Source organism: Poecilia latipinna, unplaced genomic scaffold (genome assembly GCF_001443285.1).
Source record: "Poecilia latipinna isolate Pla-1442-1.1 unplaced genomic scaffold, P_latipinna-1.0 Scaffold704, whole genome shotgun sequence".
NCBI classification, from domain to species: domain Eukaryota; kingdom Metazoa; phylum Chordata; class Actinopteri; order Cyprinodontiformes; family Poeciliidae; genus Poecilia; species Poecilia latipinna.
Genome location: NW_015113320.1, coordinates 113,586 through 127,294, shown reverse-complemented (window position 1 = coordinate 127,294; position 13,709 = coordinate 113,586). Strand labels below are relative to the sequence as shown.

The 13,709-nt window shown below is 40.1% G+C and overlaps 2 protein-coding genes across 7 annotated transcripts in view; one reads left to right on the top strand and one right to left on the bottom strand.

The window, feature by feature from the left end:
* Positions 1 to 2,681, bottom strand: part of cpap (centrosome assembly and centriole elongation protein) — a 15,549-nt gene extending 12,868 nt beyond the window's left edge. For 2 of the 3 annotated variants that reach the window (XM_015045049.1, XM_015045051.1), the window contains exons 1-2: positions 2,007 to 2,132; positions 1,239 to 1,628 (exon numbers count right to left, since the gene is read on the bottom strand). In XM_015045049.1, the coding sequence (XP_014900535.1) occupies positions 1,239 to 1,598 (360 nt within the window). In that variant the 5' untranslated portion in view covers positions 1,599 to 1,628; positions 2,007 to 2,132. Of the gene's footprint in view, positions 1 to 1,238; positions 1,629 to 2,006; positions 2,133 to 2,670 lie in introns of those variants that run through there. The other variant, XM_015045050.1, reaches the window with a different exon arrangement.
* Positions 2,541 to 13,705, top strand: ttf2 (transcription termination factor, RNA polymerase II). Of its 4 annotated transcripts, none has more exons than XM_015045053.1 (23): positions 2,541 to 2,647; positions 2,843 to 2,948; positions 3,463 to 3,549; positions 3,634 to 3,703; positions 3,814 to 4,644; positions 5,094 to 5,214; positions 5,469 to 5,657; positions 5,758 to 5,912; positions 6,075 to 6,156; positions 6,436 to 6,561; positions 6,698 to 6,848; positions 7,676 to 7,781; positions 8,037 to 8,221; positions 8,903 to 9,056; positions 9,180 to 9,271; positions 10,204 to 10,289; positions 10,381 to 10,514; positions 10,633 to 10,812; positions 11,005 to 11,063; positions 12,122 to 12,275; positions 12,398 to 12,480; positions 12,775 to 12,849; positions 13,053 to 13,705. In XM_015045053.1, the coding sequence occupies exons 1-23, from the start codon at positions 2,620 to 2,622 to the stop codon at positions 13,195 to 13,197; spliced, it is 3,399 nt and encodes a 1,132-aa protein (XP_014900539.1). In that variant the 5' UTR covers positions 2,541 to 2,619; the 3' UTR covers positions 13,198 to 13,705. The 4 variants fall into 4 exon arrangements, with proteins under 4 accessions (XP_014900539.1, XP_014900538.1, XP_014900542.1 ...); XM_015045052.1 differs by having other exon boundaries at positions 5,755 to 5,912; XM_015045056.1 differs by lacking the exon at positions 2,541 to 2,647 and adding an exon at positions 2,672 to 2,762 and having other exon boundaries at positions 5,755 to 5,912.
* Positions 13,706 to 13,709: the final 4 nt, after the last annotated feature.

Genomic DNA, 13,709 nt, shown 5'->3' with positions numbered 1-13,709 from the left:
TACAACAATAAGTAACTTTTATAAATAATAATACAGTTGTTATAAAGAAGGGTGAACCAATATGAAAATTTGGGCCGATATCAATATCGCTGTGATCGATATTATGATAATCGATATTATTTATATTTCCATACACTTCCAACATCGTATAAATGTGACCACAACTTATTACTTCACCCGTATGACCCCCGGTTTCATTTATTGGGCCGATGCCGATACGTTTAAAAAAATGAAATAAAATAGGACTAAACTCAATACCGATGTTGCTGCCGATGTATCGTGCATCCCTAGTTACAATCCATCATTTTAGCAAAAGTAGAAATGGTTGCTTTCCTGTTTGAAACACAAGCAAAAAGATCATGACGCAGTCTCTTGTCTCCTCCCAAGAGGTTTTGTCCAGTTGCTTTCGAGGGAACTCAACAAGACATGTTTGATCACAGACTGTTTACTAACCACTAAGTCCAGTGCATGTTAAGAGCATTTACTTCAACACCTCCTTTGCAGATAAGCCCTGGTCAGCATGAATAGCTTTTTAAGGGAGAGACGGCCAATATATCAGGGATGAGATATTAATAACCCTTTGGTTCTCTGGCTATTCTTATCACTTCACCATTCTTATCTACCTGGAAGCACAGATGCTCCCACATGCAGATCTCCCTGTAGACTTTACTTATTTTATCCAGTTAATTAACTTGAGTAAGTAAAATCACTACATCAGCTACTGTGAAGACAATTGAGAAAAACGCTGCATAATGACACACAGCAGGTAAATGCTGCACAAAGTAGTAACTCATCAAAAATGTTATGCCTTTATTTTTGAGATTACCATTAGAAACAAAAAGAGTCACATTTTAAATGAGCTTTCATTTCCATAAACCTCCAGTTTTGCGCTCTCTTCAAAGCTCTGCATCTGTGCATCAAACGCCCATGTGTGCACACAATGGTAATCCCAGATTGGTTGATTAGATTTTCCTAATCCTACTCTCTTTTTTTGAAAGCATAATTAATGGCTATAGCTATTTAAGTGAGATTAAATCCACACTGAATTTGTGTAGAATGTGCTAGTAATTGAGACAGAGCTGTCAGTTTAAGACGACAAATTCTGGCATTTCTAATGTTCTCTATATTCAAAGATGAATCTTCATGTTTAATCTTAATCTCATACTGGATTCTAGGGGTCCACACTACTACATAAGCAACATAGCTAATAATCTGCTGTATCAGATTTACGGCCTCACCTCTTCCAGCTTCATCATCAGGGGTAGATCTTGGGTTCTGCTTGTCATTTTCCCCAAATTCTCGAAGTGTCCATCTGAAATCCCCTGTGGTGCAGGCCGGAGGTAGCTCACCGGCCTGGCTCCCTCTCCACGTCCATCCACACCAAAGCAGCTGCTGTCCGTGGAGGCAGGCAGCGGAGCGAAATCGGAGACGAAAGAATCGTCCGGATGCAGGGGAGCGGGTACCGCGGCGGCAGTATGCCGCAAGGACGCTGCTAGTTCCGGGGGTGGGCTGAGGATCACCCCGGCTCTGGTGCTGCTCGGCATCCACTTGGTCAAGAAGTCCGCCGAGGAGTACTGCAGCTCGGACGGTGATGACATGCCGACCCAGGGTGCTTCAATAAGCGTTTGCTAATCCGGGATTTGACAAACAGATTACGGTGACAGTTTAAGGGTTAATTTAATAATGAATGTACGACGTTTAACACACTGACTGCGAATCCAAGTTCCAGATCAAATGAGACAACACATTAATTTCTGTATGAACACCGTCGAACCCAAGGTATAAATAAAAGTTAGTCTAACTCATATCGCATTGACAGGAACAATTAATTTCGGTCCTGGAAGCGAATGGTATTTTAGTGAAATGACGTAGCAGTTTAAAGGCCTGTTTACACCTGCTGGTATAATGTTTAACTTCATACGCAACGTTTTTAACGGTTATTACATTAATATCCAAACATGTACATTTACGGCATCTTCAGCCAGGCCAAGAATAGTTGAATTTACCTTTTGTAAGCAAGACGAACGTCTGGCATGTGAAAAACAAAAATGTAACACATATGAACCAAACAAAAATTTCGAACCCTGCCGCCATTATAAAAACAAAGCCCGCGAGAGCGGACGATTGTTGGTGCATTGTGGGTAATGTAGTTCAAGGGTCTTTTTTAAAAATGCGCTTGGGCGGGTTTTAATATCTTTTAAAAAATAATACAAATACACAAAATATGTGCCAGTATATTTTGTGCTATTTTTGCAACATTTTTACAACAAAAAAATTATGAAATATATGTTCCTGGAAGTTTAGTAAGGTTTATGTATCCGGTTTAATCAACGGTCCACATTTACACATTTCAAAATAATGGCTTTATACAGATATTTTTCAATCCACGGTTACACTTGCACACGTGTGTTTATTTTCTTAAATGTATATTACTAATTAAAATATTTCAGGCGTTTTAGGTGTTAACAAAACACAAAGTAAATGTCAAAGTCGTATGTGAACTTTTATATCTAAATTTACAATCCGGAAGTGAACTTTGAGTGCTGTGATTGGTCAATCCAAAAATACCGAACTACCGTGACGTGACTCTAGAAAGTGAACTAAAGGATTTTAGACACAATGGAAATAGTTAAATGTGATTCACACGGTAAGCTATTATTCATAAGATACTTGTTATAAGTTGTCGTGTAACAAAAACTTATTTTGTGTTTTAGTACCGGCGGACTCTGTTGTATATGTGGCTCTTCTTGCTAACTTAGAATGTATGTCAAGGTGGATTATTCTCCATTCTTGGTAATGGTTGTAAGATTTGCTAAATAACACTTGCTCTGTGTTCTCGCAGGTAGTGTATGTATGCTGAAAACCGGTGTGAAAGAGGGGCCAAATAAAGGCAAGAGCTTCTATATTTGCATTGACAAGCAGGGCTGTGATTTCACCCAACAGGCCTGGTACGTCAGCAAATTCATCAGCGAGCTCTTGTAATTAAGAAAATATCCAGCAGTTTAAAGTCTTAAACGTGTTCTTACTCTGTGCTAGAAATGTTAACAATTCGTTAAATAACAGTACAGTTACTGTAAAAATAAAGTACACTCCTTTTTTTTTAATTACAAATAGACCTAATTTATCAAAAGCTTTTCAAGTCCCCCTTCCCCTTTGGTTTCCTCCTGTTTCTTTATGATTGTCACTCCCTGTCCAGTCTTCTGCCATAACGAGATCATTACTTTAATAGCTTAAACTGTACAAAAAAAAAACCCTCTTCATGATGTCATTCTATGTAAAACCTTAATGTTAGAAATGAGTCAGCTATCTTCATTGTATTTTTTGTGTAATCTGTTCTAATATTGTGCATTCAGCTTTGCAAAAACGGTTTCGACTGAGATTTAAACATTTAAATGTTGTCACGTTTAAACTAACTTGTCATATTCAGCTGTTACTCTAAATTCTCCACATGGCCTCCTCCAGTATCTCTCCTTCCCACTGTCTGCATCATGAAGAGTCGGTGGTGGAGCTGCAGGCGCTCAGCTACAGCCAGCAGCAGCAGAGCCACCGGTGAGGATAACAATCAGTTATTGATTATTAGTAATTCTTTAAATTAACATTGTGAACGTTATACTTGTTCCTCATTTGTCCCAGACTCTACTACAGATGTGCTGTCGGGAAAAGAGAAGGTCAGAGATGGTGTGGAAACGTTCCCTGGACTGCTGTAAGGCTAACTTTGTCGACATTCACTTCCCCAAAACTCCTAGAATGCATACACATTTGATATTGTTGCAATCATATTTATTTAAGTCTATATTTTATAAATAATTGCAGCCAGAAAAAGAAAGGAGAACCCCTCTAACTGACTCCCAGCTGCAGCCCTCCTGCCTCCCACCTGTCAGAAATCCCTTTAAAGCTCCCGACAAGACGCACAAACCTTCGGAGCGGAGAAGCGTGCAGAGCGGTGGGTGTGAAGAGGAAGAAGGGGAGAAGAAAACTGGGAAAGCAAGTTATAACGCAGAAGGAAGACAACGTTCTCAGAAGGAAAATATGGAGGCTTTAGGCAGAGGAGTGGAAGCGCGAGAGGAAAGAAAGTTGAGCGCACCTGAAACACATCGAGGTAAGCTGCTCCCAGCAGGTATGAAGGTGAAGAAGAGGATTTCAAGCGAGGAGAGCAGCAAGTCCAAAGCTGACGGCGCTGATAGCACAGCAGCTAGGACGCAAGACAAGGCTGGGAAAAGTTCTGCGGAGGAGAGAGAATCGGAAAAAACCATTTCCACACGAGACATTGAGAAAATTGGTCAAATTTGGCCCGACCTACACAAAAACATGCCACAGAAAGCAACCAGTAGTCAGACCTCTTCCTTGAGACAAAATGAGCCCACAGCGGAGAAGAGCATCGCCAAGTCTGTCCCCGGCAGAAGCAGCCAGTCTCCCAGAGGAGCGGATTGTGCCGTTTCTGTTAAGACAGAGACCCACAACGAAGAAGAGGAGGATGACGACGTAGTTTTGGTTTCAGTGAAACCGGCAGCTCGCCAAACTGCCTCGGCTTCTTGTGCAGTCCAAAAGACGATCACCAGCTTTCCTGGGTTTCAGTCGGCCGCCCAGGTGGGCGACCCGAAGGGGATGCACTCTCTGCTCAGTGTCCAGCTTCAACAGAAGAAGGTTGGTGGTTCCACTGAACCAGTTTGATGCAAACATTGACGTTAACAATTAATTTATTTGATATTGTAAAGGATTAGTGCAGTATCGCACTGTAAAAAATAAAAAAAATCTTTCAAGTGTGGCTGAAAACAAACGCGCTCCCCCCTCAGGCGGTATGGTTTTTATATCGGCCACTTGAATTTCAGGATGATGACCATTTTTCAAGATGGCTGTCATTTTTTTTAGCCTTTTAAACAAGTTAGGTTGTTGTATCTGCATGTGGAAGATTTTTCTGGAATATTCAGTTTTCTGCTGCACTATATTTTGTTTTTACTGTCATGAAGATATTTAAAATGCACAAGCTATGAAAATACAGTTTAACAGGGAAACATAGTCGTATATTAATCAGATATTTTATGCTGTTTTAAGTTTTTGCCCATATTTGTGTGTCTATGTGTTCGCCTGAGCAGGCCACTCTGTCTTCGGTGAATGTGGAGGCTCTGCCAGATAAAGGAGAGAGGCTGAGGATACAGGTTAAAGAGCTGGAGGACGCTCTGGAGTCTCTGAGCCTCGCTGCTGCTTCTCAGCCTGGTGAGTTATCACCGCCCCCCCCACTTCCAAACACAGTATTACAAATCTACGCTGAGGAGACGGTGTAGAGGAAATCATGCCGTCAGTTGCTAATCCACCTCATTAGCTTTTGGCGCTCCTTTTTTTTTTTTAAACTCTCTATCCGGCCGTATGGTTACAAAACAATCATTTCGAAGAGCAAATCTAAAATCTGTTGAATTAAAGTAGCTGTTTTTGTCTTCTCACTGCTAACGTGACGTGTAAACCTCTTCCAGAATCTGCAGAGGAGTCCAGGAGCAGCGGTTCTGCTGCCGGCTCCGCTCGGCCCGTCGTCAACCCATTCAGCAGGCCGGGCGGTACCGTCCTGCTCCCCTCCGCTCCAGCACCAGGCCCGGTGCGGCACCAAGCCTCCGGCAGCTCTCTGGGGATTCAACTGAGCCAGGGAAACGCTCAAACCTTTGGAGGTGAGCCATTACTTAGAATCGTGTGGGGGGAGGGAGGACTGTGTATGTCTTTTCATTTGATTAGTACTTTTCCTTCTTCTTCTTTGTTTTTGCCCAGCAGATCTTCAAATGCACCCTTATTATGGCGGCAGGATGACGAATGAGCGCCTGCTGGCGGTGAAGAACGCCACCTGCGAGGCCATCGACCATCTTCACAAATCTCTGGAGTCGTGTCCGGATCCCGAGGACGAAACTTCGGACCCCAGAGGCATCAAGGTTCCCCTCTCCTTCACTCTTTTCTGCCGAGTCAGCCACAAAATCTGGTGTTCTGCTTCATTTTAAACTCTTTAAAGCTGTAGTTATCAATAATAGACAATAACACTTTTAGAGTGTTCTGTGTCAGTAACGTTGAGTTCGTTTCTTTGTTTGGCCGGTCAGGTGCCGCTCCTGGCCCATCAGAGGAGAGCTTTAGCCTGGCTGCTCTGGAGGGAAGCTCAGAACCCATGCGGAGGAATTCTGGGTAACTTTTATTTATCCGTGGATCCACGACCTTTAGCAACACTTTAACACCTTTACAGATTTTAAATTTGCTCAAATTAAAGACGAATTGGGTTTTTTTACTGGCTGATATAAAATGTTTCCCAATACTTGGTGATTCTGATTTGATTTTTAATCTTAAATGCAGGTGAAGAAGAGAAAAAGTGCATTTACAGGAGTCTTATGTTTTCCATGTTTATACAGCAAAACATTTTTCCCTAACCTCTTATCGTTGTTATTTTTGCCTTTTGCGTGGCTGCAGCGGACGACATGGGCTTGGGGAAAACTCTGACCATGATCGCTCTCATGCTGACCAAAAAGATGGAGGCCAAAAAAGAAGGAGAAAAGAAAGAAGAGAAGAAGTTGGACTCCTGGATCTCTAAAAGCGGTAATCCTTATTTGTCATCAGTCAATCCTTCGTTTTCAATGAAATCCAGCTGAGTGATTGTAGTCATTTCTAAACTGTTCATAATTAGATGACACATCATTTATCTGGTTGAGTTATTGCTTGTTTCACTGTCCAGACTCCAGCATTGTGTCCTCTAAAGGCACTCTGGTCATCTGTCCCGCCTCCCTGATTCACCACTGGAAGAAGGAGATTGAGCGGCATGTGAAGACGGGCAGGATGTCGGTGTATCTGTACCACGGTTCCAGCCGGGAGAGAAGCGCCAGAGCGTAAGAACCAACACTCCTGTTGAACACACCGATGACTTTCCTTTGCTTTATTTTTTTGATCTGCCTTTCTAAAAATAGCTGGGACCCATTAGAATCTTTTCTGCAGCCAAATATATATCAACCTTCCTGAGCCATGTTTGGTCTAAAAGTTATTCATCCCTTTAAAAGAATCATCATGTTTTTTTAATTTTTAAATTTTATTCTAATTTGTGCTTCTCCAAACTGGCATCTTGAAAACAATTGAATTTTTGCCATGAAAAATGACACAATTGTTTAAATCAAAGAAAACCAAACACTTATTTGCTCTGCTAATTCTTTGAGACACATTTGCGTTAGCAGGCGCAGTGAAGAGAGGACAGATTTTATATACGATTATTTAAAGCACAAGTGACTAATGTTGAAGGCTGTTTTGTATCTGGGGCTGCAATAAACAATTATTTTAGTAATTTGTTACTCTATTTATTGTGACAATTAATTGATTAATACAGCACAGGACTGATCTGCTTATGTTTTGGATTAACTGATTAATAATTGGACAGCAAAAGGGGCTTAATAGGAGTTTTTTTTTTTTTAACTAGGTAAAGCTAAAACTTTACCACTTGAAGAGTTCTGGGTTCAACATATTTACAAGCATTTTTTTTATACAAGTTCAAAATGAATATATTTTTGTACAGCTTTGGACTGTGTTGTTGTTTTTTTTTGGCAAACTGCCTTTTTTGAGTCTGAATAGTTAATTATTACTATTTTGGTTGAGGATTATTTCGATAATCAATCCATCACGATTAATCGGATTAGTCGTTTCAGCCCTGATTGTGTTTCTCTTCCAGATTGGCAGATTACGACGTGGTGGTGACCACATACAGTTTGGTCTCTAAAGAGATCCCTGTAGAAAAGGAAGATGCTGATAATCCCGGCAAAGATCCCGATCATGTGGTAAATACAGCAAAACTTTAAGTTTTATGTGTAAATAATAGTAAAAACTAAAATCTGATCAATAATTAGGTGATCACGTTAAATTATGTTGAGATTATCATATTGTCACCTTCCTAAAATAATGACTTTTTTGCCAAAGGTGATTTTCCCTCCACTTTGGCTAAAAAAATAACTTATTTTAGGAAGGTGATGATATGCAAAGGAAAGAAGAAACTAAAACAAACTCATCTCAGGTCATATGTTGTATATCTGCAGCCATCACATTCAGGCCCTCTGCTGCGAGTGACCTGGGCCCGTGTGATTCTGGACGAAGCCCACAACATTAAAAACCCCAAAGTGCAGACCTCCATGGCTGTCTGCCAGCTGAGAGCCCGCGCCCGCTGGGCCGTCACCGGGACCCCGATCCAGAACAACCTGCTGGACATGTACTCTCTGCTGAAGTAGGTCCCATCTGGTTGTCTGCTCAGCTGCTGTCCTGTCCCAAAGCTGGAGTAAACGAGTCTGACAGACTTGTGTTTACTGCTAAGCAACATAACGTATGGTTAAATTTAGGCATGCACGATATTATCAACATGGTATCGGTATCGGGCGATATTAGCTGTAAAATTTAATATCGAACATTGGCCTTTCCGTCAAAATAACTCACTGATGTAAAAATTGTTGTTATATGACAAACCAGTGGCAATGATGCCTGTAGCACAGCACAATGTCAAATTTGCACTGTTTGATTGTTGTCGTTGTCTTAGAGAGTAAATATTATGAGTGAATTTGACATTAAACATAATGTAAGTTGAAAGCGTTGCATCATTTTCAACCTCCTTTTTAGCCTCTGCATTTGGTAGCTGACTAAGCTGAAAAAGATGATGCAGTATTTTAATTCCACAGTAGAAAAAGCCACATAGTTTCAGTAATTAGGTATAAGAATAAAATATCGGTATTGGTATTGGTTATTGGCCAAATGAGTTTGTATATCGGATATCGACTAAAACTCCAATATTGTGCATTCCTATTTAAATTCAACTAAATTGTCATTTTGAAAGTGAGGAAGGAGTCATTTCACACCCAGCAGAACCAAATCTTATTTATGAATCGGTCCGCTAACTGACCGATTGTATCTTCAGGTTCCTGCGTTGTTCTCCGTTCGACGAGTACAAGCTGTGGAAAGCTCAGGTGGACAACGGCTCCAGCAGGGGCAGGGAGAGACTCAACATCCTGACGAGAACTCTGCTGCTGCGACGCACCAAAGATCAGCTGGACTCCATGGGAAAACCCCTGGTAGAGAGACCCACACACACACACACACACACACACTCAGCATCATACTTAACCATCAAATGTAAACAAGGAGTTCATCCTTATTGCAGAAGAGTGGATAACGAGAAGCATTGGATGTTTCAGGTGTCTCTTCCGAAGCGGACCTGCGAAGTGCATCAGCTCAAGCTCTCTGAGGACGAGCAGGCCGTGTACGATGTGGTGTTCGCTCAGTCCAGGTGAGACGCCGACGAATGATGAAATTATGTTTCCGTTCATGAGGACACTTAACCTGTCTGTCACGAGAGGACCCAAATTTGGGTCCTCTCGTGACAGAGGTGTCAAACTCCAGTCCTCAAGGGCCTCTGTCCTGCAACTTTTAGATGTGCCTCTGCTGCACCACACCTGAAAAGAATAATTAGGTCATTAGCAAGGCTCAGGAGAACCGATCTACACAGGGAGGAGGTAATTAAGCCATTTCATTCCACTGTTTTTTACCTGTGGCACATCTAAACACTGCAGGACAGCAGAGGACTGGAGTTTGACACCCCTGTCATTGTGAATGACAACCTGTGAACAACAGGTTAAGGGTGAAGATTTTAACAAAATATAGTGAAGTTTTGCTTTTTTATGCTATCAAAACAGATGGAACAGTGGCGCCCCAGAAAAATAAAAAAGAATGGGGTGGCCACACAACGCCAGCTAAAAAAAATATATAATTTTATGTATTGTGTATTTATTTATTGGGTTTTACTTTGAAGAAGATGACTCTATATGACATGAACATGATTCTGTGGGGTAGCCAGCCTTTTTCTAGAGGGAGCCATGGTCCCCATAAGCCCCCCTTTTGGCTGACGGAGATTTTGTAAAATTCTTATCCATTTTTACTTTTCATGCTTTTGTCCTTCTTTGTTTTGTTTTATTTTTTTCAGTTTGAAAGAAATTACGCAAGACAACATCTATTGATCCATAGCTTCAATGACTGAAGTTTAGTTATCTGATTGCAAAATTGTAGAGATGATTTTTGGATTCGAGTCGACTTCCTTCAAGCAGGAAAACAATGTTTTCAATTAAAATAAATGATCACACAGTATTGGGGAGTATTAATGCCTTCCTTATGAGTAGGAAAAGGTTGAAATATATATATATATATATATATTTTTCCCCTTAGGTCTACTCTGCAGAACTATCTGAAGAGACATGAAGGGAAGGATTTGGACAAGGGAAACGCGTCCAGTCTCAATCCGTTTGATAAAGGTTAGATAGATGGTAAAAGCATATTAAAAAAATAGTTCTGTAAATGTAGAACTAGGAACTAAAAACTGCTTGTGGCGTTTTCTCTCTCCAGTGGCCCAAGAGTTCGGCGTGTCCCAGGCTGACCCTGCCGGGTCGGGCTCTCGCCAGGCATCCAGCACTGTTCACATCCTCTCTCTGCTGCTGCGCCTCAGACAGTGCTGCTGCCACCTCTCACTTCTTAAAAAGGTACATGAGCTTTTTTTTTTTTAGTTTTTAAAAACCTCATCCAACTTTGACTTGAAGAAAAACAAAGAAATCCAATCTCCATGCATGCGTGATCGTTCTTTTCCACCTGTCTGCGCAGACGTTGGACTCGTCTGAGCTGCAGGGTGACGGGATCGTCCTGTCGCTGGAGGAGCAGCTGAACGCTCTGTCGCTCTCCTCGACCCCGTCGCCATCGGGCCCCGACCCCAAAGACACCGTGGCCCTGAACGGCACCTGCTTCCCCTCACAGCTGTTTGAGGAGACCAGTGAAAGCACCAAGGTGAGTGACTGGTTTATATTTAGACTCTCGGATCAAAAACGTGGCGCACCGACTTTACAAGGTGCTTCTTAAATTTTACGATGATGAGACAAATATCTGTTTTTATTAAACCAGTGGTGATGCATATTATGACTGGAAGAGCTTATGCTGATTTTATAAACATGTTGGTACTTCTTTCCTGTATATATTTAGATTTCTGCGATCACATCTGAGCTCATGGCGATAAAAGAGAAGAGTGACAATCAGAAAAGGTAACAACGCTATACCGATATAAAAAAAAAAGTAACTGAAGGTGTGGGTGTATGTAACGTGAATAATTAGGATTTTAGAAGAGGAAAGTGAAGAAATGTTGCTTCCAAAGTGTATCTGAAATTAAACTTTTCTGTTTATTGCCTCTGCTTCTATTAATGTGGCCAACAGGTCAAAATTACAGTTGTCCCAATACAACTTTATCAATATACCGATATTGCAGCTTTGAGCATTGGCCGATACTGATATTGACCCGATATGGTATTGGCAGAAATCGTACATACTTTTATTACTCATTTTGTAGTGTGTTAATGTTAGAAAAGGCTTGGTGAGATGATATTACTCCGAGAACAACGGTCAGTGACAAACAGGTTTGAGAGCAACTCACTCATTTATTAATAAGCAACTGGTCTGCATGTGGTATACAACCACTACTGGATAGAAATCCTGGAGCGGAATCCTGGAGCGGAGTGCCTCTGTCGTTTTAAATGCAGTCCAATGTAATCCGATGCTTGTTTTTTGAATGATATTGGACCGAATTTTAATATCAAAAAATTGCTGGACAATAAATTCTTGCAGTAATTATCGCGATAAGTTATAATATAGTTGTCTTGAGATAATTTTCAAGTAATATGTTGATATTGGCATAATAAAGACCAACAAACTTAACATTTTTAAAGAATACTTTACACTGGAAGATATATTTTTAAATATCCAAAATAAGAGACAACAACCAAAAACAATAAACACACACTCAGCCAAAACCACCAATAAAATGGATTATTTAGTCTCTGTAAACAAAATTGCCCTTCAAAAAATATGAGCCATCAGAATAATTTTAATTTAGCCTACAATTTGGTATAGTTGGATAATTGCTCGCTGCAACTGTCTGCTTTAACTTTGTTCCATTACATTGAGGTATTTTTAATTTTTTCATCAAATGAAGAATCTGCTTATGTTATGTATTATTTTGCCTTCACTTAATGCACTTTCTTTCATGTTTTTACTTTCCAGCACTAATGCAAAACAAATTAAAATGACTTTATGTGCTTCTTTGCAGCGTGATCGTGTCTCAGTGGACCAGTATGCTCAAAATCATAGCAGTTCATCTGCGGCGGATGGGCTTGACTTATGGGGTCATCGACGGCACCGTGAACCCCAAACGGCGCATGGACGTGGTGGAGGAGTTCAACACAAACCCTAGAGGACCTCAGGTACACCTTAGCTAAACATTCCTAAAACTAAATGATTTTGATTTTATCTGGAGAATGTTGAAAGGAAACCTTGTTGCCTTTAAGATAAAAGTGTAAGAAGTTGTTGTTTGCTTTTCTAAAAGATTATGCTGGTTTCTCTGTGTGCTGGTGGGGTTGGACTCAACCTTATTGGAGGGAATCATCTCTTCCTCATTGACATGCACTGGTGAGGTCACAGCACTCGAACCATGCGTCTTTGTTTTGTTTATGCTTTTCATACGATCGAGCCAAGAGCTTTCACACCTGTTATTGTTTGAGTGAGTATTGATACTTTATTTTTTGTACGTTTTACAAGACAAAAGAATGAAAAAAAAAAAAAAAAAAAACTACCTTCAGAATAATTTATCCAAGTCTCGGAAAAATAATTCACTTGTTGTTCTGTTCACTCACTGCAGCACTGTTTACCCTGTTTAGTATAGAAATATTAACACAGAAATGTCATTCCTTTAAATTCTGACAGGAATCCAGCCTTGGAGGATCAGGCCTGTGACCGGATCTATAGAGTGGGACAACGTAAAGACGTCACCATTCACAGGTAGCAAAACCGTAAAATCAATTTTTTTTTTTTTTTACTTTGACAGGTTTTACTTTCTGCTTTCAGCTAATGAAAACATGACATTTCAGATTAGAATATTATATCAGACCATTAAAAAATATTGTTTCTACTCCACATACCTGTTAGTCTTTCTTAGGTTCGTTTATATTTACAAATATACTTTTTACACTTAATGGCTGCAGGTTTGTGTGTGAAGGAACCGTAGAGGACAAGATCGCAACGCTGCAGACGAAGAAGAAAGAGCTGGCCCAGAATGTGCTTTCAGGAACAGGAAGCACAGTCTCTAAACTCTCATTGGCTGATCTCAAAATTATTTTTGGTGTTTAGAAACGATGAAAGTCTTGAGGTTGTTCTTTTTAAATGTTTACTTTTTTTTTTTTTTTGCGTTTTGTTTGTGTAATGATGCAAAACTTCTGGAAAATATTGAAATAGCCACATAATAATAAGGTATTAAAACTGTTAAATGAAAGGTTGCTTCACTATCCTCCCTACTGCTAATGCTTCACATTTTGATTTACATTTTTAATCATTACAGAATGCATAGACTATTATAAAAATGTCTAAGCTTATAAGTGGAAACACTTTACAGTAATGCTGCTGTACGCATCTCAGTGTGCATTCTAAATGGTAGTACTTTGTTTTTATTAATGCACTAAAGTGTAAAGTTTGTCATGTATTGTGTATACAAGTGATAATTTAATAAATTCACTTTTTTTTATTTCAAACAAATTGGTAGATTTAAAACGCATCACTCTTCTTCAAGCTGAAGAACCATAAATTATGTAAACTAAAAGCTTGCTGTATAAATTTAATAATTAAGTTTTCTTTCACAATACTTT